At 40.0% G+C, this 15,432-nt stretch overlaps 1 protein-coding gene across 5 annotated transcripts in view; it reads left to right on the top strand.

The window, feature by feature from the left end:
- Positions 1 to 14,514, top strand: part of LOC147028385 (transcription factor AP-2-alpha-like) — a 167,440-nt gene extending 152,926 nt beyond the window's left edge. For all 5 annotated transcript variants that reach the window (XM_085878708.1, XM_085878706.1, XM_085878707.1 and 2 more), the window contains one exon: positions 13,636 to 14,514. In XM_085878708.1, the coding sequence (XP_085734834.1) occupies positions 13,636 to 13,957 (322 nt within the window). In that variant the 3' untranslated portion in view covers positions 13,958 to 14,514. The remainder of the gene's footprint in view (positions 1 to 13,635) is intronic.
- Positions 14,515 to 15,432: the final 918 nt, after the last annotated feature.

Here is a 15,432-nt window from a genome sequence, read left to right as displayed (position 1 = left end):
ATTTTCCATTTAACTCGTTGTTACATGGCTTCCTGAATGGGGAGCGCGCACTCTGCAATGCACCAATCTTATCTTGGTTCGATCTTAAGTCGGGCGGCCGAGTGTTTATCGCTGGTGCGTGCCGACTATGACAGGTTAATTAGTTTGGGAATGACCTCCCAGTCGATCTCAGTTCAGACAATGCTGGATCAATGGAAGGAAAGGACAAGCATGGAGAGGTTGAAACGTCAACAAGGAATTTATTATAAAGAAAAAAATTACAAAAACTGAAGAACTTTTTATTTCCTTGTGGTGAAAATAGGTGAATTCAAATCAATCAAAATAATTTCACACAAATAAAGAATTAAACAGACATGGTTAGAAAAATAGACAAAGAGCAGATGCTTATCACTATGCCTTATTTCGGAATGAAACACGAGACAAGAGTATCCAGCAGATCATTCAGGGGGGAAAGAAATCCGGTCTCAGCTTTCCAAGGTAGAAGTCGTCGTGCATCAAATGAAATGTCCCATAATGGGTGAGCGTGCCTTGGTCCACTGCCAGCCCCTGCCTCGCCGTGCACCCACCTGCAATCAGGCTGGAATACCAATCGGCGTCACGTCGTCAACCTCCAGGAACCAGGGATGCCAAGAATCACGTACGATCAGAACCAGCAGGAACGGTCCAACCGTCACCCACCGTCAGGAGCCACCAGGAGCTGCAACCAACGGACACCTGTAAGGAGCTGTATGCGCTGCAAGGAGTTGGAAGAAGCTGTAAGATGCTGAGATGCTGTGAGGAGCTGTAAGAAGCTGTAAGGCACTGAGGCACTGTGAGGAGTTGTAGCCAGCTGTCACCAACTGTCACCAGTGGTTAGAGCTGAAAGGCTGTAAGGCTGTAAGGCTTTCACCAACTGTCACCAGTGGTCAGAGTTGTAAAGCTGTCACCAACTGTTAACAGTGGTCAGAGCTGTAAGGCTGTAAGGCTGTCACCAACTCACCAACCAACTGTCTGTTGCCAGCTCACCAACTGACTGACTGGAACAACTGACTGGAGCTGAAAATAACCGTCACCCAGCTGTCACAAAAACTGTCAGGAAAACGGTCTTCCTGTCCTTTTCATTGGCAACCGTTCTGGGCGGAGCCTCAAGTAGGCTTCAGCCAAATCCACCTTGCCTATTGTCGCATCTTTGCATGTGACCAACCATCAACCTCGTGATCATTCCTTCCTCGTTCAGCCTGACATGAACAAGAGCCAGCCAGCATCCATAAAGCTGCCAAATGGGGCATTAAACGTGGCTGGAAAAAGGTGGACATCAACATTGGTGAAAGAGGTGGGTGTCGAACGTCGATGGAAAATAGATGGGAGAGGTAAATGATCCACAGCCATATTTGACTCAGAATAACTGCTCAGGAAAAACCCGCGGTGGGCTTAATCAAATGTCCTGTAAGTCCAAAGTGTAAATAAATCGTCCACCTCCAAATCCATGTGTCCTGATGGGAAGGGAGTAGATGAGCCTCCGTTGGGCTAACGGCTATCCTCGCGTGCATGAATGTGTCTGTTGTAAAGAGAAAAGGGCCATCCCAAAAGAAAGGGAATCTGTTCTGTACCCTACTCAACACATCAAAGTTACAATCCCACCAGACTTGGGGGTGGGTCTATCCTGGACATGCATTTATGGAAATAACTGTCTGAGGACCTAAATGTTTGTATGAATTTGTCTGATCCGATTTTGAAATCCATAACAATATATTTAAAAAGAAGAAGGCACTTCCAACCAAAAGTAAACTAGATCTGTTCTGCTAATTTAAGCAATAAGCCAGAGCATACATGGTCTCGGGCGATATTTCACCCACTTCACAGCAGACTTCCTCAGGCCAATGGACCCAGAGCCTCTGCACGTGTCTGGTTTTTATTTCTGATATGACTGCTCATTTGCGGTCATGTGCTAGTGCTCAAGGTCAAATGGAGGAGTGCTTTTTGTTTTATTTTGCAAACCACAAGCAAAATAAATGTCAAATCACATCATCGATGGGCTGGTCTGCTCTTTTTTTTGTTTTTACTTACACATGATCCAGTGTTGTATGTGTGTGGGTGAGCATGTGCGTGTGGTTGCTGTTGTTTTTGTGTTTCTGGGGCACGAACATGGCTGGTGTTGTGTCCGGGTTGGACGTGATGAGGTGTGGGTTATTTGATTGTTGGGATTCCCTTTGGGTGTTGTCCACACACAGATGTGGTGTTTGGGATTGAGTGTTGTTGTTTGTTGCTCACCTTATCTTGCTGTTTGCATCATCCAGTTTTCACCATTTGCATCAAAGGTGTGTTTTGTGTAGGTATGTCCACCATCTCCCCACTTAGACCACCCTCTCGACTCTTCACATGCCATGCTTCTAGTATCAATCGGTGTCGTTCGTTGGACGTTGTGTCTTGGACACAGTTCCAATAAAAGTCAATTTTGTGGCCAAATTGCAGACAATGACATGTTATGGCTGACTGTGTCACCTTTCCAAGCCTGATTGCTCGATCATGTTGATCTAGCCATTCTTTTAAATTCCTTCTAGTTTCATCAATGTATAATTGGTCACAATTTCTGCATGACTAATGGTAAACCACTCCAGATTTATCACCAGTTGATAGTATGTCCTTTAGTTTTGAAATGACATTACGGATGGTGCATAAAGGCTTGTAGGCTACACCAATCCTTGCGCTTCGTACTATTCTGCCAAACCGTTCGGAAAGGCCCAGGTGGTATGGCAGTACACAGTGCCCAAGCGTGTCTGGCTCCTTCCATTCTGTCCGCTTTTTTTTTTTTAAGGTGGGGAGCCTCCCTTTTCTGTTCCCATTTTTATCGTGCTATATATTGGTTTTAGCCCTATCACTCAATGGTGGAGACTCGTGAAAAAAATTTATCAGATCCGGATTGGGATCATCACCAAAATCTCACCAATTCGTCCTTGTCAAACACCCAACCTGTCCACCAAATGTCACCCGAATCTGTGCACAACTTTTTGAGATATCCTGCACACAAACAAACTAACAGACAACCAGACAGGAGTGAAAACACAACATTCGTCCATCTCAGATGGTGGAGGTAATAAAATGCACACGTGGACAACATTATTATTTCTCCGTGTCAATTACCTGAAGATTTTATTGAGGAAAAACAAGTGGTTGCTTTCGCCGTATGATCTAAAATAAAGGAGATAGTGCGATGGTAGGAACGACTGAGTCAATTCGCACCCCTGTCCATTGAACACTATTTCTCTATAAGATTAGCAAATAATACCTGTGAAGATGGTTAATAATTTTTTTGGACAAAGAGGATACAACCCCCATTTCTTGCAATACACATTTATGGTTAATAACCATTTTCTGTAAAGTTTGTAACTGTAGCTTTAACAGTGGTAAATGTTTGTTGAAAGAAAGTAAAATGTTTAACAGCGGAAAATGACGTTACTCCATTTATTTTGGGAAATGATCAAAATCGACTTTCAACCCTTAACAATTAATATACTATGTTTAAATATACATTCTAAAATTGCCTTCCTCTCCTATTTCTGAAAACGTAAACCTTTTTTTTTTTTTTGGAACACGGGCCTCTTGATGGTCAGGGTCCTCAGTCAGTGATCTAAAATAATCTAAAAAAAAAAAAAACACTTTATGGTTTAGTATCCTGATATCTTTAGACGTTGTTCCATCATAACCCCATCACAAAAGTAAAATGTCAAAAGATATTGTGATGGTAAACCACAAGAAGATTGTGATATGGTATTATGCCTGGTGTTGGCTTAATGATTAGGGTGGTGGGCTTGGGATCCTAGGATCCTGAGTACAAATCCCCCTTAGCTGTTGAATTAATACCAAGTGGGGTTGACTGTCTGTCATCCTTCCAAGGTAGACAAAATGAGTGCCAGCTTATTGGTATCGTGTGTTAGAGTGGCGACCCGTCCAGGATTGTGCCCAATAGCCCAGGAGACTGCTTAGGCAGCACCGACGCTCTGCACAGAGTGTGGTTCCAATGGATGGATGTATGGATGGTGTTGTATTGTGGCATCATTCTTCATGGTTATTGTTCTTCTTCCTCTTCATTCTTCTTCTTCTTCTTCATCCATCACAAACCCACAGCAAAAGTAAAATGTCAAACATGTGTTGTTTATTGTTTCTGCAGTTTTTTTGTGAGTAATAAAATGCTTAATGTTTGATATAGTTTGGTATGAATAAGAATGAGTATGTAATCCTTCCATACTTCCTTATACTACAGTATTCCATGATATTGTCGTACTCCATGATACGACCGTATTCCATAGTCTGACAATTCAGATCATCATTTGTATGTAGTACATGGGATATAAAGTCGACAAAACACACTTTGTTTGCTGCTTTATCAACACTCTAAGTGCATACATACCTTGGCTTGTTATGCAATCCATGTGGCATTATGAACCACAGTAGCCGATCAACTTTTAAATTCCAAATGACATCAGCGGGTGGGAAATGGGGTTGATTTGTACGTTTGATTTGCTTTCATAAAATGCTTAAACTATCCTGGAGTCTGGTGGTACTCCATATGGAGGGATGATACAAAAAAAAAATGGCCGCCCATTCAAATGTGTACACAATGATACGCTCATAAACTCCTGAAGAGTGAAGTCATAAGCATTTAAAAGCTTTAACTTTTATTCTCGAGCGTTTTCTGAACTACCAAGACACTAAAATACATTGCTAAAGTACCACATGTGGAGATTGCGAAATTGCCAATTTATACTTCTTCTTGGTCGCCACTCAAAACAATAATAAACTGTAGCATGACCCACCTCAACAACTGCTGAAGCCATGATGGTGATTCCAGTGTGAGGAAGTTACTTTGTCTCTGGGCTCGTGCACACAACCAAAATTTTAAAAAATAATTGAAATATTAATTGCTTTATTTGAAGAAATCGAATGTAAATGTGGACTCAACCAAACCAGGTCAGGATCGTGGGAGGGGTGAAAATGGACAGTACCATTTCAAAAGCGATACATATCCAAACCATCACGCAAATCAACTGAAACAAGCATTAAAACAATTTAATAACACAGATGGATTTAATCCACACCAAAATAACAAAATATATAAAACATTGAAAATAAATAGAATGCTAATAACCTGTGATAAGTGTCACCGCCGTTAGCTCGAGGTCACGTGGCCGGTGCTATCTTTGTTAGCACGACTTGGCCGACTCGTGTCATGGATAAAGGTGGTTTTGAACGCGTCTCAGATTGAAAAAGCCAAACAATTGTTAAAATGGCACTTTGTACAGCAATAAACTGCTCCAATCTGTTACGGGAGGGTTGTGGAAAGACGTTTCACAAGTATTCTTATATGTTGGTGAACAGAAGTGGGGTAGTTTTACTCTGACATTATCACTGCAGTATCACACCTTCTCATTTGGTGTTCATCACATGAACCCTGTTGGTAAACAGATTTGTTTGCAGGTTGCAAATTGGTTTGTAACATTTTTATGCCTCCGCACTAAGAAGGGTGCCGGAGGCATTATGTTTCCGGGTTGTCCGTCCGTCTGTCCGTCCGTCCAGATTTTCGTTTACGCGATAACTCAAGAAGCAAATAGTCGAATTTCATCAAACTTGGTAAAAAGGTAAAGTAAGACGGGGCAATTAAGTGATTAGATTTTGGACCAGATGTGATAAAGGTCAAAGGTCAAAGTCAAACTCTGGAATTTTACTGTTTATGCCCTAACTCAAGAAATATTGGACAGAATTTCATCAAACTTGGTACAGAGGTAAAGTTAGACAGGGCAATTAACTGATTAGATTTTGGGCCAGATATGTTAAAGGTCAAGGGTCAAATATGTCAATACTCAAGTGTTTGTGCAGGAGAGCGGAGGCATACGCTTCGACTGCGCGCAGTCGAATTACTCTAGTTTTTTTTTTATGTCAGGAGGATTAATGGGGAAGGATTAATGAGTATATTTATGTTAACATCCACCATGAATCCCACCTTCTCGTCAGTTCAGTTGGGTTTGGCCAAAGGAGGTTTGGCCCAAGTCTTTCACAAACCGGCTGTTGCCGGTGATAACAAGACAGCTTAGAGGTGATTGTGCAATGGGACATCCAGTTTAATGTCCATCCGCGGGACAGCACACACATTGATTAATCACCCTGCCTGTGAAACACCAGGACAACAGTTTATAGCTGGGTCAAGATTTGAACCCAGGCTGGACAGGTTAGAGGCGAGTATGTGACAGGACTTCCAATTCAACATCCATCCGAGGGACGGCACACACATTGATTAATCACCCTGCATGTGAAACACCAGGATGACAGTTTAGAACCTGGTCAGGATTCAAACCCAGGCGAGACAGCTTGGAGTCAGGCGAGTGTGTGATGGGAGATCCAGTTTAACATCCATCCGAGGGATGGCACACACACACTGATTAATCACCATGCCTGCCACAGACAATTCACATTCTCCCGGTTGCTCACTCTGCCGACGATTTGGGTATTACTATACATCAAGTTGGTTAGATTTGAACAATTTGATCTGCATCATTTTGCTACATAATAAAAAAACGACAGGTAAATTCATATTTTCAATTATGACAAAAAAAAAAGTCATTGTGAAATAATCAGGCAGACTTGATCTTCTTAAGCTTTCTTAAAACGTCTCTGAGTTCTTCACGCTCCCAAATAAACAATATTTGTTCTCAAACTTTGTTGTGAAAAGGAAAGTGTTATACTTACTATGACAAAGTTTACTATTGAAAACTATCGCACAAAAGGTGAATAAATGCAATAGTTTTTCATTCTAAATTACAGGTAAATGCATGATGGAAATCACCTTCATTCAGCATCAAGTGCAAACCAAGATGGCATCCGGTAACGACACCAGGCTCTGTGTGTTGTGAATGGCAATGGGCATTCTATTTATTTTCAGTTCAGTGGTGGTAATCCACATAGTGGACTGAGACAAAAGCCAGGATTGGGGGGGGGGGGGTTGTAGAATGTACCATGAGCTGAATTTTACAATATAGATGGATTTAATCCATAACAAAATATATGTGAAACATCAGGCATGCTAAACCAGAAGAGGATTGTTGTGTCATATTGTGGCATCGTAATGTGGTGTCATTCTTCATTGTTATTTTTATTCGTTCTTCTTATTCATTCTTCTTCTTCATCCATCACAATCCCACAACAAAAGTAAAATGTCAAAATAAGTCATTATTGTAATCGTGGTGGAAAATAACTCAATTTCCACAAGTTGGGTCAGCATACAAAAGGAGAATCTTTAATTTTGTATATGCAGTGGAAGAACATTCATTGATTCACTGAAACATTCGAATGGACTTCACTGAAACAGAAGCCTGAAGTAATCCCTCTTATACACAATTTGACAAACAAAGAATGGGAGGGTGAGACATTTGGCAATTCAACTACGGGATGAGCTGATAAGCATGAGGCAAAATAACTCAAAACTGCAATATGTGGCCACTTGGGGTGGGAGGGAGAGAATGACACAATCATGGCAAAAGTTTGCAGTGTTATCAACCAGGTCACCCTGTTTCTTTGCAGTGAGCAAGACCTTTTTTCATAGTAACATATTACTTTTATCAATATGTAGGTCAAAATACTCTTGGGAAAAGGGAAACAATACTGACAGCCAATTCAACAAGAGTATAAAAATTAAATTTATAAAGTACCAGCAACAATTATAATTGAGAATACATGAATATAATTATTTTTCTTCCACATTTTATGCAATTAAATGTAATCCACGTGTAAAATGTCAAAAGATGTCGTAATTGTAATCCATAAGAGGATTGTGGTGTCATACTGTGGCATTGGAATGTGGTGTCATGCCTTCCTTGTTTGATTGTTTTTTTTGAGATTTCATCTTTCTATGTTTTTACATTCTTCTGAAAATGGTTTTTTTTTCTTGTACATAAAAGGAGCTCGGTGTGGGTGTTCGTGCTCCCTGTGCCCATCAAAAAACAGAAGAAGAAGAGGACCCTCAATATAAAATACTATTCATTTTGAATGTGGATGGGCTTTGCATTTTGCATTTCTATTTTGATCTTCCTCTTGGTGTGTTGTATATTATGCAGTATTGAGCATCTAAAAAGGCTGTGATGAACATCACATGAACAATCTCCCCGTCTTCGCTCCTCACACTGCCAAATTTTATAACTATCCCTAAAGTGGATGCTAAAGTAATAAAATACTTCATGTTTTACATATTTTGTTATTTTGGTTTGGATTAAATCCATGTTATTAAATTTGGCTTATGGTACATTCTCCCCTCACCCCACCCCCCCAATCCTGGCTTTTGGCTCAGTCCACCATGTGGATTACCACATATCATGTGTGGGAATGTCGATGCAATTATTGTTTTAAAATTAATAAAATGCTTAAAGTTTTACATATTTTGTTATATTTTGGTATGGATTAAATCCATCTCTGTTATTAAATTGTCTTAATACTAGTTTCAGTTGATTTGGGTAATGGTTTGGATATGTATCACTTTTGGAATGTTTTTGTCCCATCATGTTGAAATTGAAAACACATGTTCCCCATCACTACAATATCATAATTGTGAAATTTCACGTTGATTGATTAAGCAGTTTAAGAGAAATTTTTAAAAAGATTTTTGCTCAATCCAATATGGCTGCCAGACCATGTGACATCAATCATTCATGAATACCCTGGTATCTCCAAGGCTTGGGAAACATTTGTGTGGTTTGCCCTCGATCTGTCCAGCCATTCTGGGGAAGAAGATTTTTTTTATTATAGGTTTTAGGGTAAATCCAATATGGCTGCCAAACCATGCCACCTATGACATCATATGTGTGAACCTTTTGTTCCTCATGGTTAGGCGGTCATGTGTAAAGTTTCGCCTCGATCTTTTCAATCACTTCAGAGAAGATTTTTGAAGGTTTTTTTGATATTAAAAAAAAAATGGCTGCCAAATCACATGACTGATGATGTCATAAAAAAATTTCTGCAGACAATTTTATCCCAAGATGACTCAAAAATTTATACATATGCAATGTATGTACATATATATATATATATATATATATATATATATTTATTTTCATATATGGGTCATATTATGCATGTACCTGTGGGAAAAATCCACACCAAGACCAGGAATCAAACCCAGGTTCTCTGATAAACTGACTAGTGCTCTACCATCTGAGCTATCTGGGTGACCCATAGGCTGGACATGCAATTCTCCCACATATAGATGCCACTCTCTTTCCCTCGCTTCTTCCAGGACACTCGCTGCCAACCATTGGAGCAGCGAGGACCTGTCCATGAGAGGGCCTTCCTTCCCATGGGGGAACAAATCCATGTTCACCATTATTCACCACAGCAGGCAGAGTACTATCGTTATAAATGAACAGGGAAACAAACTGAATATGAATATGTGGGAAAAATACATGCCCAGACCAGGAATACAAGCTTTCCTTTGTCCAATTCACATATTCTTTGATACCCTTCCTCTCCTCAACTTCCGGAGAGTAGTATGGTGGTGGAGGGGGGTTGGGAAGAAGATAACATTATGGGAGGGGATGGGAAGGCAGTGTGAGGGGGGAAGGGAAGGCAGCATGAGGGAAGGGGATGGGAAGGCAGCAAGAGGTAAGGGAAGGCAGCAAGAGGTAAGGGAAGGCAACAAGAGTGGAGAAAGCAGAAGGCAGTGAGAGGGGAGGGTAAGGCAGCATGAGGGGGCTGGGGGAGGCAGGGTGAGGGGAAGGGAAGGCAGCATGGGAAGGCAGTCTAAGGGGAGGGTAGGTAGCATACCTGGGAGATTAAACGCACCGAAAGAGCAATGTTTTCCTGAGATTAATTGCGGAATTGATCCGAGCAGCAGTTCTGACTGCTTAAAAACCTAGATGGTATTCATATAATGCATACTCAGCACAGTCTATAGAAGGACTTGGTGTGAGCCAACTTTTCTGTTTTTAAAGTTTTTTTTATCCAAAATGGCTTCTAGACAACATGACTGATGACGTTACTTTTATCACACCATATTTCTCATGGGTAGTTGATCAATTGATTAATTATGCATTGATCGGTGAAGCGGTTTCTCCTATGAAGGTTTTCAAAGATTTTCCCTTCGATCCAATATGGCTGCCAAACCAGGTGACACACAATAGCCATGTTTACAAAAATCCTGTTCAAATTTCAAGTCAATCAGATGAAAAGTGAGGATTTCAGAAATTTGGTCTATGTTGACCTTTTGGCCTATGTTAACCTCAAAATTAATTGGTAGTTGAATTCAGTGACCAAATGTGAAAATCCTCTTCAAATTTCAAATCAATCGGATGAAAATTGAAAATTTTAGAAATTTTGACCTTTTGCCCTTTGTTGACCTCAAAAATAGTTGGTGGTTGAATATCTTCCTGATATTCCTGATACGCAAATTATCTTCAACTTTCAAATCAACAGACAAAAACTAACAATTTAAGAAATACGGCCTATGTTGACATTTTGGCCCATGCCCAGGTCAAAAAACCAGTAAAGACCAGTAGCTTACTGGTCAACTGGTACCAGTTGAAAACCAGTAGCCAACTGGTACCAGTAAAGCCAGTTGGTTTCTTACTGGTTTTAATATGGAAATTGGAATAGAGTGATATATTACCAGTTGAAATACATGTATTTAACTAACTGGTATCAACTGGGACCAGTACATTGTAACTGGTATCAACTGGGAGACCAGTACATTGCAACTGGTATCAACTGGGACCAGTACATTGCAACTGGTATCAACTGGAACCAGTAAGACTTTAACTGGTACAAATATGAGCTACTGGTTTTTTCAACTAGGAAATTGGAATTCTGACTGAATTTAACTGGTACCAGTTGAAACCAATAGAGACCAGTTAAAGACCAATTAGAACCAATAGAGACCAGTTGAAAATGTGTACTGGTTTTAACTGGTTTTTCGACCTGGGTGTTGACCTCAAAAATAGTTGGTGACTGAATTCAGTGAATTGAAATACAAATCCTCTTCAAATTTCTAGTCAATCGGTTGAAAATTAAAGATTTCAGAAATTTGGTCTATGTTGACCTTTTGGCCTATGTTAACTTCAAAATTAATTGGTAGTTGAATTCAGTGACCAAATGTGAAAATCCTCTGCAAATTTCAAATCAATCAGATGAAAATTGAAAATTTTAGAAATTTTGACCTTTTGCCCTTTGTTGACCTCAAAAATAGTTGGTGGTTGAATATCTTCCTGATATTCCTGATACGCAAATTATCTTCAACTTTCAAATCAACAGACAAAAACTAACAATTTAAGAAATACGGCCTATGTTGACATTTTGGCCCATGTTGACCTCAAAAATAGTTGGTGACTGAATTCAGTGAATTGAAATACAAATCCTCTTCAAATTTCTAGTCAATCGGTTGAAAATTAAAGATTTCAGAAATTTGGTCTATGTTGACCTTTGGGCCTATGTTAACTTCAAAATTAATTGGTAGTTGAATTCAGTGACCAAATGTGAAAATCCTCTGCAAATTTCAAATCAATCAGATGAAAATTGAAAATTTTAGAAATTTTGACCTTTTGCCCTTTGTTGACCTCAAAAATAGTTGGTGGTTGAATATCTTCCTGATATTCCTGATACGCAAATTATCTTCAACTTTCAAATCAACAGACAAAAACTAACAATTTAAGAAATACGGCCTATGTTGACATTTTGGCCCATGTTGACCTCCAAAATAGTTGGTGACTGAATTCAGTGAATTGATATGCAAATCCTCTTCAAATTTCTAGTCAATCGGTTGAAAATTGAGGATTTCAGAAAATTGGCCGATGTTAAACTTTGTCCAATGTTGATCGCAAAAGAGTTACCACGATATCACATGGTTATATAACATGTGGTAAAGTTTCAGTTTCCTCCACTGAATTGTTTTCTATATACTCTCTTAACAAAATGCAGACACGACATACGATGTACGTACGTACACGACCGATCACTTAATGCTGCTTTTCGCTTTGCGAGGACAGGGTAAAAAAAAGCTTTCATTAATCCAATTCGCACATTCTTTGACACCCCGTCCTCTCCTCAACATCCGGGGGTTGTATGGTGGTGGAGGGGGTTTGCGATGAGGATAGTATGAGGGGAGGGAAGGGCAGGCAGCAAGAATGGAGGGGAGGGGAAGGTGGTGAGAGGGGAGGGGAAGGTAGCGTGAGGGGAAGGGAAGGCAGCATAAGGGAAATGGAAGGCAGCATAAAGGCAAGGGCAGGAAGTGTGCGATAAAACGCTCCCAAATGGCAACATTTTGTTTATAACTGCCATGTTCCATGTAAAACCAGGTGGGAGCATTTAAAAATTTATAACCATGCTATCTACCTGGCAAAGACTTGCTGGCATGCATGCCCCCACCCCCATATGCATTTCTCCAACCTCCTCGCATGCAGGCACGCACACACCCCACTGAGAGTCATTTGTACCCATTTGTACCATGTCCGTGTGTGCTGTCTTCGTCACTCTTCGTTTTCATCAACTGTCAACTATTGATATATTGTAGCAACTATTAGTGTATTTGTATTAATATTTTGTCATGAAAGCAGATCGTACAAAATGGTAAAAAGAAAACAGCGTATGTAATTGCCAAAAAAAAGAACCCCTGTGGACTGTATCGTTATGGCTTGCAAAAGCAGGTTAATAAACATGGCGTTATGCTCAATGACATGATACTCTCTGCACATTCTTTCATCTTTTCTTCACTAAATATAATTGTCCGATCAGTCGATAAACAAATTAAGCCAAATGCTTTGCTTAAATATATACACTTAGTTATAAAAATCGTTAATTTGTTTAAAATTTTCAGATTTAACTCCACATTTCACATATTTATTTTAAGCACTTATTTCATCCACGAGATGCAATTCTCAAATCCGATATAATATATCGATTAAGCTGTATATTTTAATGAGTCCGTGAGAGTAGATCGAGTTTCCAAGGCAAGGCATGTTTGATTAGGTGAATTGGGTGAATTGGGGCTGACCAAGGATCAGCGTTTCGTGGAGGTAAGCCATTAATTATCTTTAAAAAGGGGTGTTTGAATTGACACAAACACTCAATTTTCATTCATGCACTTCCTTTGACTTCTCTTTGTTGTACGCAGGCAAAGTTTGGGACCCCGAGGGTTTCATGGTTTTGGAGTTATGGAGTAGACACCCTGACTGACACACACACACACACACACACACACACACACACACACACACACACACACACACACACACACACACACACACACACACACACACACACACACACACACACACACACACACACACACACACACACACACCCACACGACATTTATTAGTATAGATTGGATATGCAGAAGTTGCATTGGTATGCACATCCATGTTGTTGTTATTATATACATGTGCAGTATTTGGAAGTGCTCATTTGTCTTGGACTTGAACATATTTTGTCGATAGTGTATTTACATCACATGATCCATCACCTTTTTTTTTTCTACCATTCAACAACACGTAGCTGCATTGATGTCCCCTCATATGTTGAGGATACTTCCATATACTCCATATAGTAACAAAGGAGACCATTTTAAGTCGTCTGTCAAGAAAGATTTCGACCAGATGTATGAATCGACTTTGTTTTGTCCCACAGGCAAATCTGCAAAGAATTCATGGACCTGCTGGCGCAGGATCGTTCGCCTTTGGGCAACACGCGGCCCGCACCGATATTGGAACCCGGCACGCAGGCGTGCCTCACGCATTTCAACCTGATTACGCATGGCTTTGGTGGTCCCGCAATATGTGCAGCACTCACGGCACTTCAGAATTACCTGACCGAGGCGCTAAAGGCCCTGGACAAGATGTACTTGAGTGCATCAACAAATAATCATGGTGAACCAGGCACTGGTGGTGGAGCTGGCAACAAAGGCGGCGGGGTATCTCACGGTGACAAAGATGAAAAACACCGCAAGTGATCGACACCTGGAGCAGGTCAAGCAAAGGACCCTGCATTTGGGAAACTGCATTGATGGCACATTGGTAGACATCATTTTGCAAAACTCCCTCCCGACGTCCTGCTGTCGAACTGGTATCGTTTAACATCCCAACAATTTTCTGCATTTCTATAACGTGAAATTATCTCCTCATGTTGACATGCACATCGGGAACCACAACATGCACTCTACAAAGGAGATCACTTACTTGGGTTTGTCTGCATTTTTTTTTTTTGAACCTGGCTGGCTGTACAGACTGGTGTGCAAACTGGCTGTACAGACTGGTGTGCAAACTGGCTGTACAGACTGACCATGGAGACGAATTTAACACACAGACTTGACCAAATGGACGTGCCAGAACACATGCTTCCTGTTAGCATTTTGTGAACCAGGTCACTCCATGACCTCTGGAGCAGGGCGAGCTTGGTCGAGTTTTATCATTTTCGTTCGCTGTGCATTTTAATAATTACAATGGATCATCACACCCACAAAAACCTTTTTTCATATATACAGTGTGTGTGTATATATATATATATATATATACAGTGTGTGTGTGTATATATATATATATATATATATATATATATATATATATATATATATATATATATATATATATATATATATATATATATATATATATATATATACACACACACACAGACACTCAATCCTATTTATTTGCGTGTGTGAAATGTGATGGGCCCATGTACAATTGTGCACATTCTGTTCACTGGCAGCTGTAATGCGTTGTATGTGATACTTCTTACTTAGAGTCGTTGAACCTATTTCCATTGTCCATCAGTTTGATTTCTCCACTACTGCCATTGTCTATGCTCTGTTGCTTGCGATGGAATCCAGGAGGAATTTGGAACAACCCAGACCTCTTGTTACATTTCTGTTTTTACTCTTGTGAAAATATAAATATATAAAATATTTGGCATGTTTGTAAACAGTTTGATCTGTCTTGATTTTAACGGCAACAATGAACAATAGCTTTTTGATGAAACATCGAAATAAACGATCGCTTATATATGTCCCCATGCAGACCTATATGTACATATAAATGCTGTTACATGTTAATAGGATCAGTGCGTCCATCATGGAGATATTTTGAAGCTTTTGAGTTCACAGGGTTCACACATAAGTTACATGACCGCTTTGCATATTGCCTTTTGATCTTTCAAACTCCATGATGCCTTTTCAAAGTACTTGGACTCATTTTTGTGAAACGATGTGACGTCACAATTCACGTCCTGGACTCCTAAGAACTAGTTCACCTGTGCGCCACACTTGTAAGTTGTTTCGGTATTTAGCGAAGCGTGTATTGAGTTGCATATGTTAACATTGTCCTGTACACAGCGTTACAGACGGCAGGGTTTCTTCAGAGCTGACAATGAAACTGCCATTTATGCGATGTATTTGTTTTTACTGTAAATATGAAAACTGAACAGAAC

Source organism: Eptatretus burgeri, chromosome 4, assembly GCF_056783735.1.
Source record: "Eptatretus burgeri isolate ZD-2024b chromosome 4, Ebu_testis_v1, whole genome shotgun sequence".
Lineage (NCBI taxonomy): Eukaryota > Metazoa > Chordata > Myxini > Myxiniformes > Myxinidae > Eptatretus > Eptatretus burgeri.
Note: the sequence above shows the minus strand (reverse complement) of the source record. Positions and strands in the feature narration are given on the sequence as shown.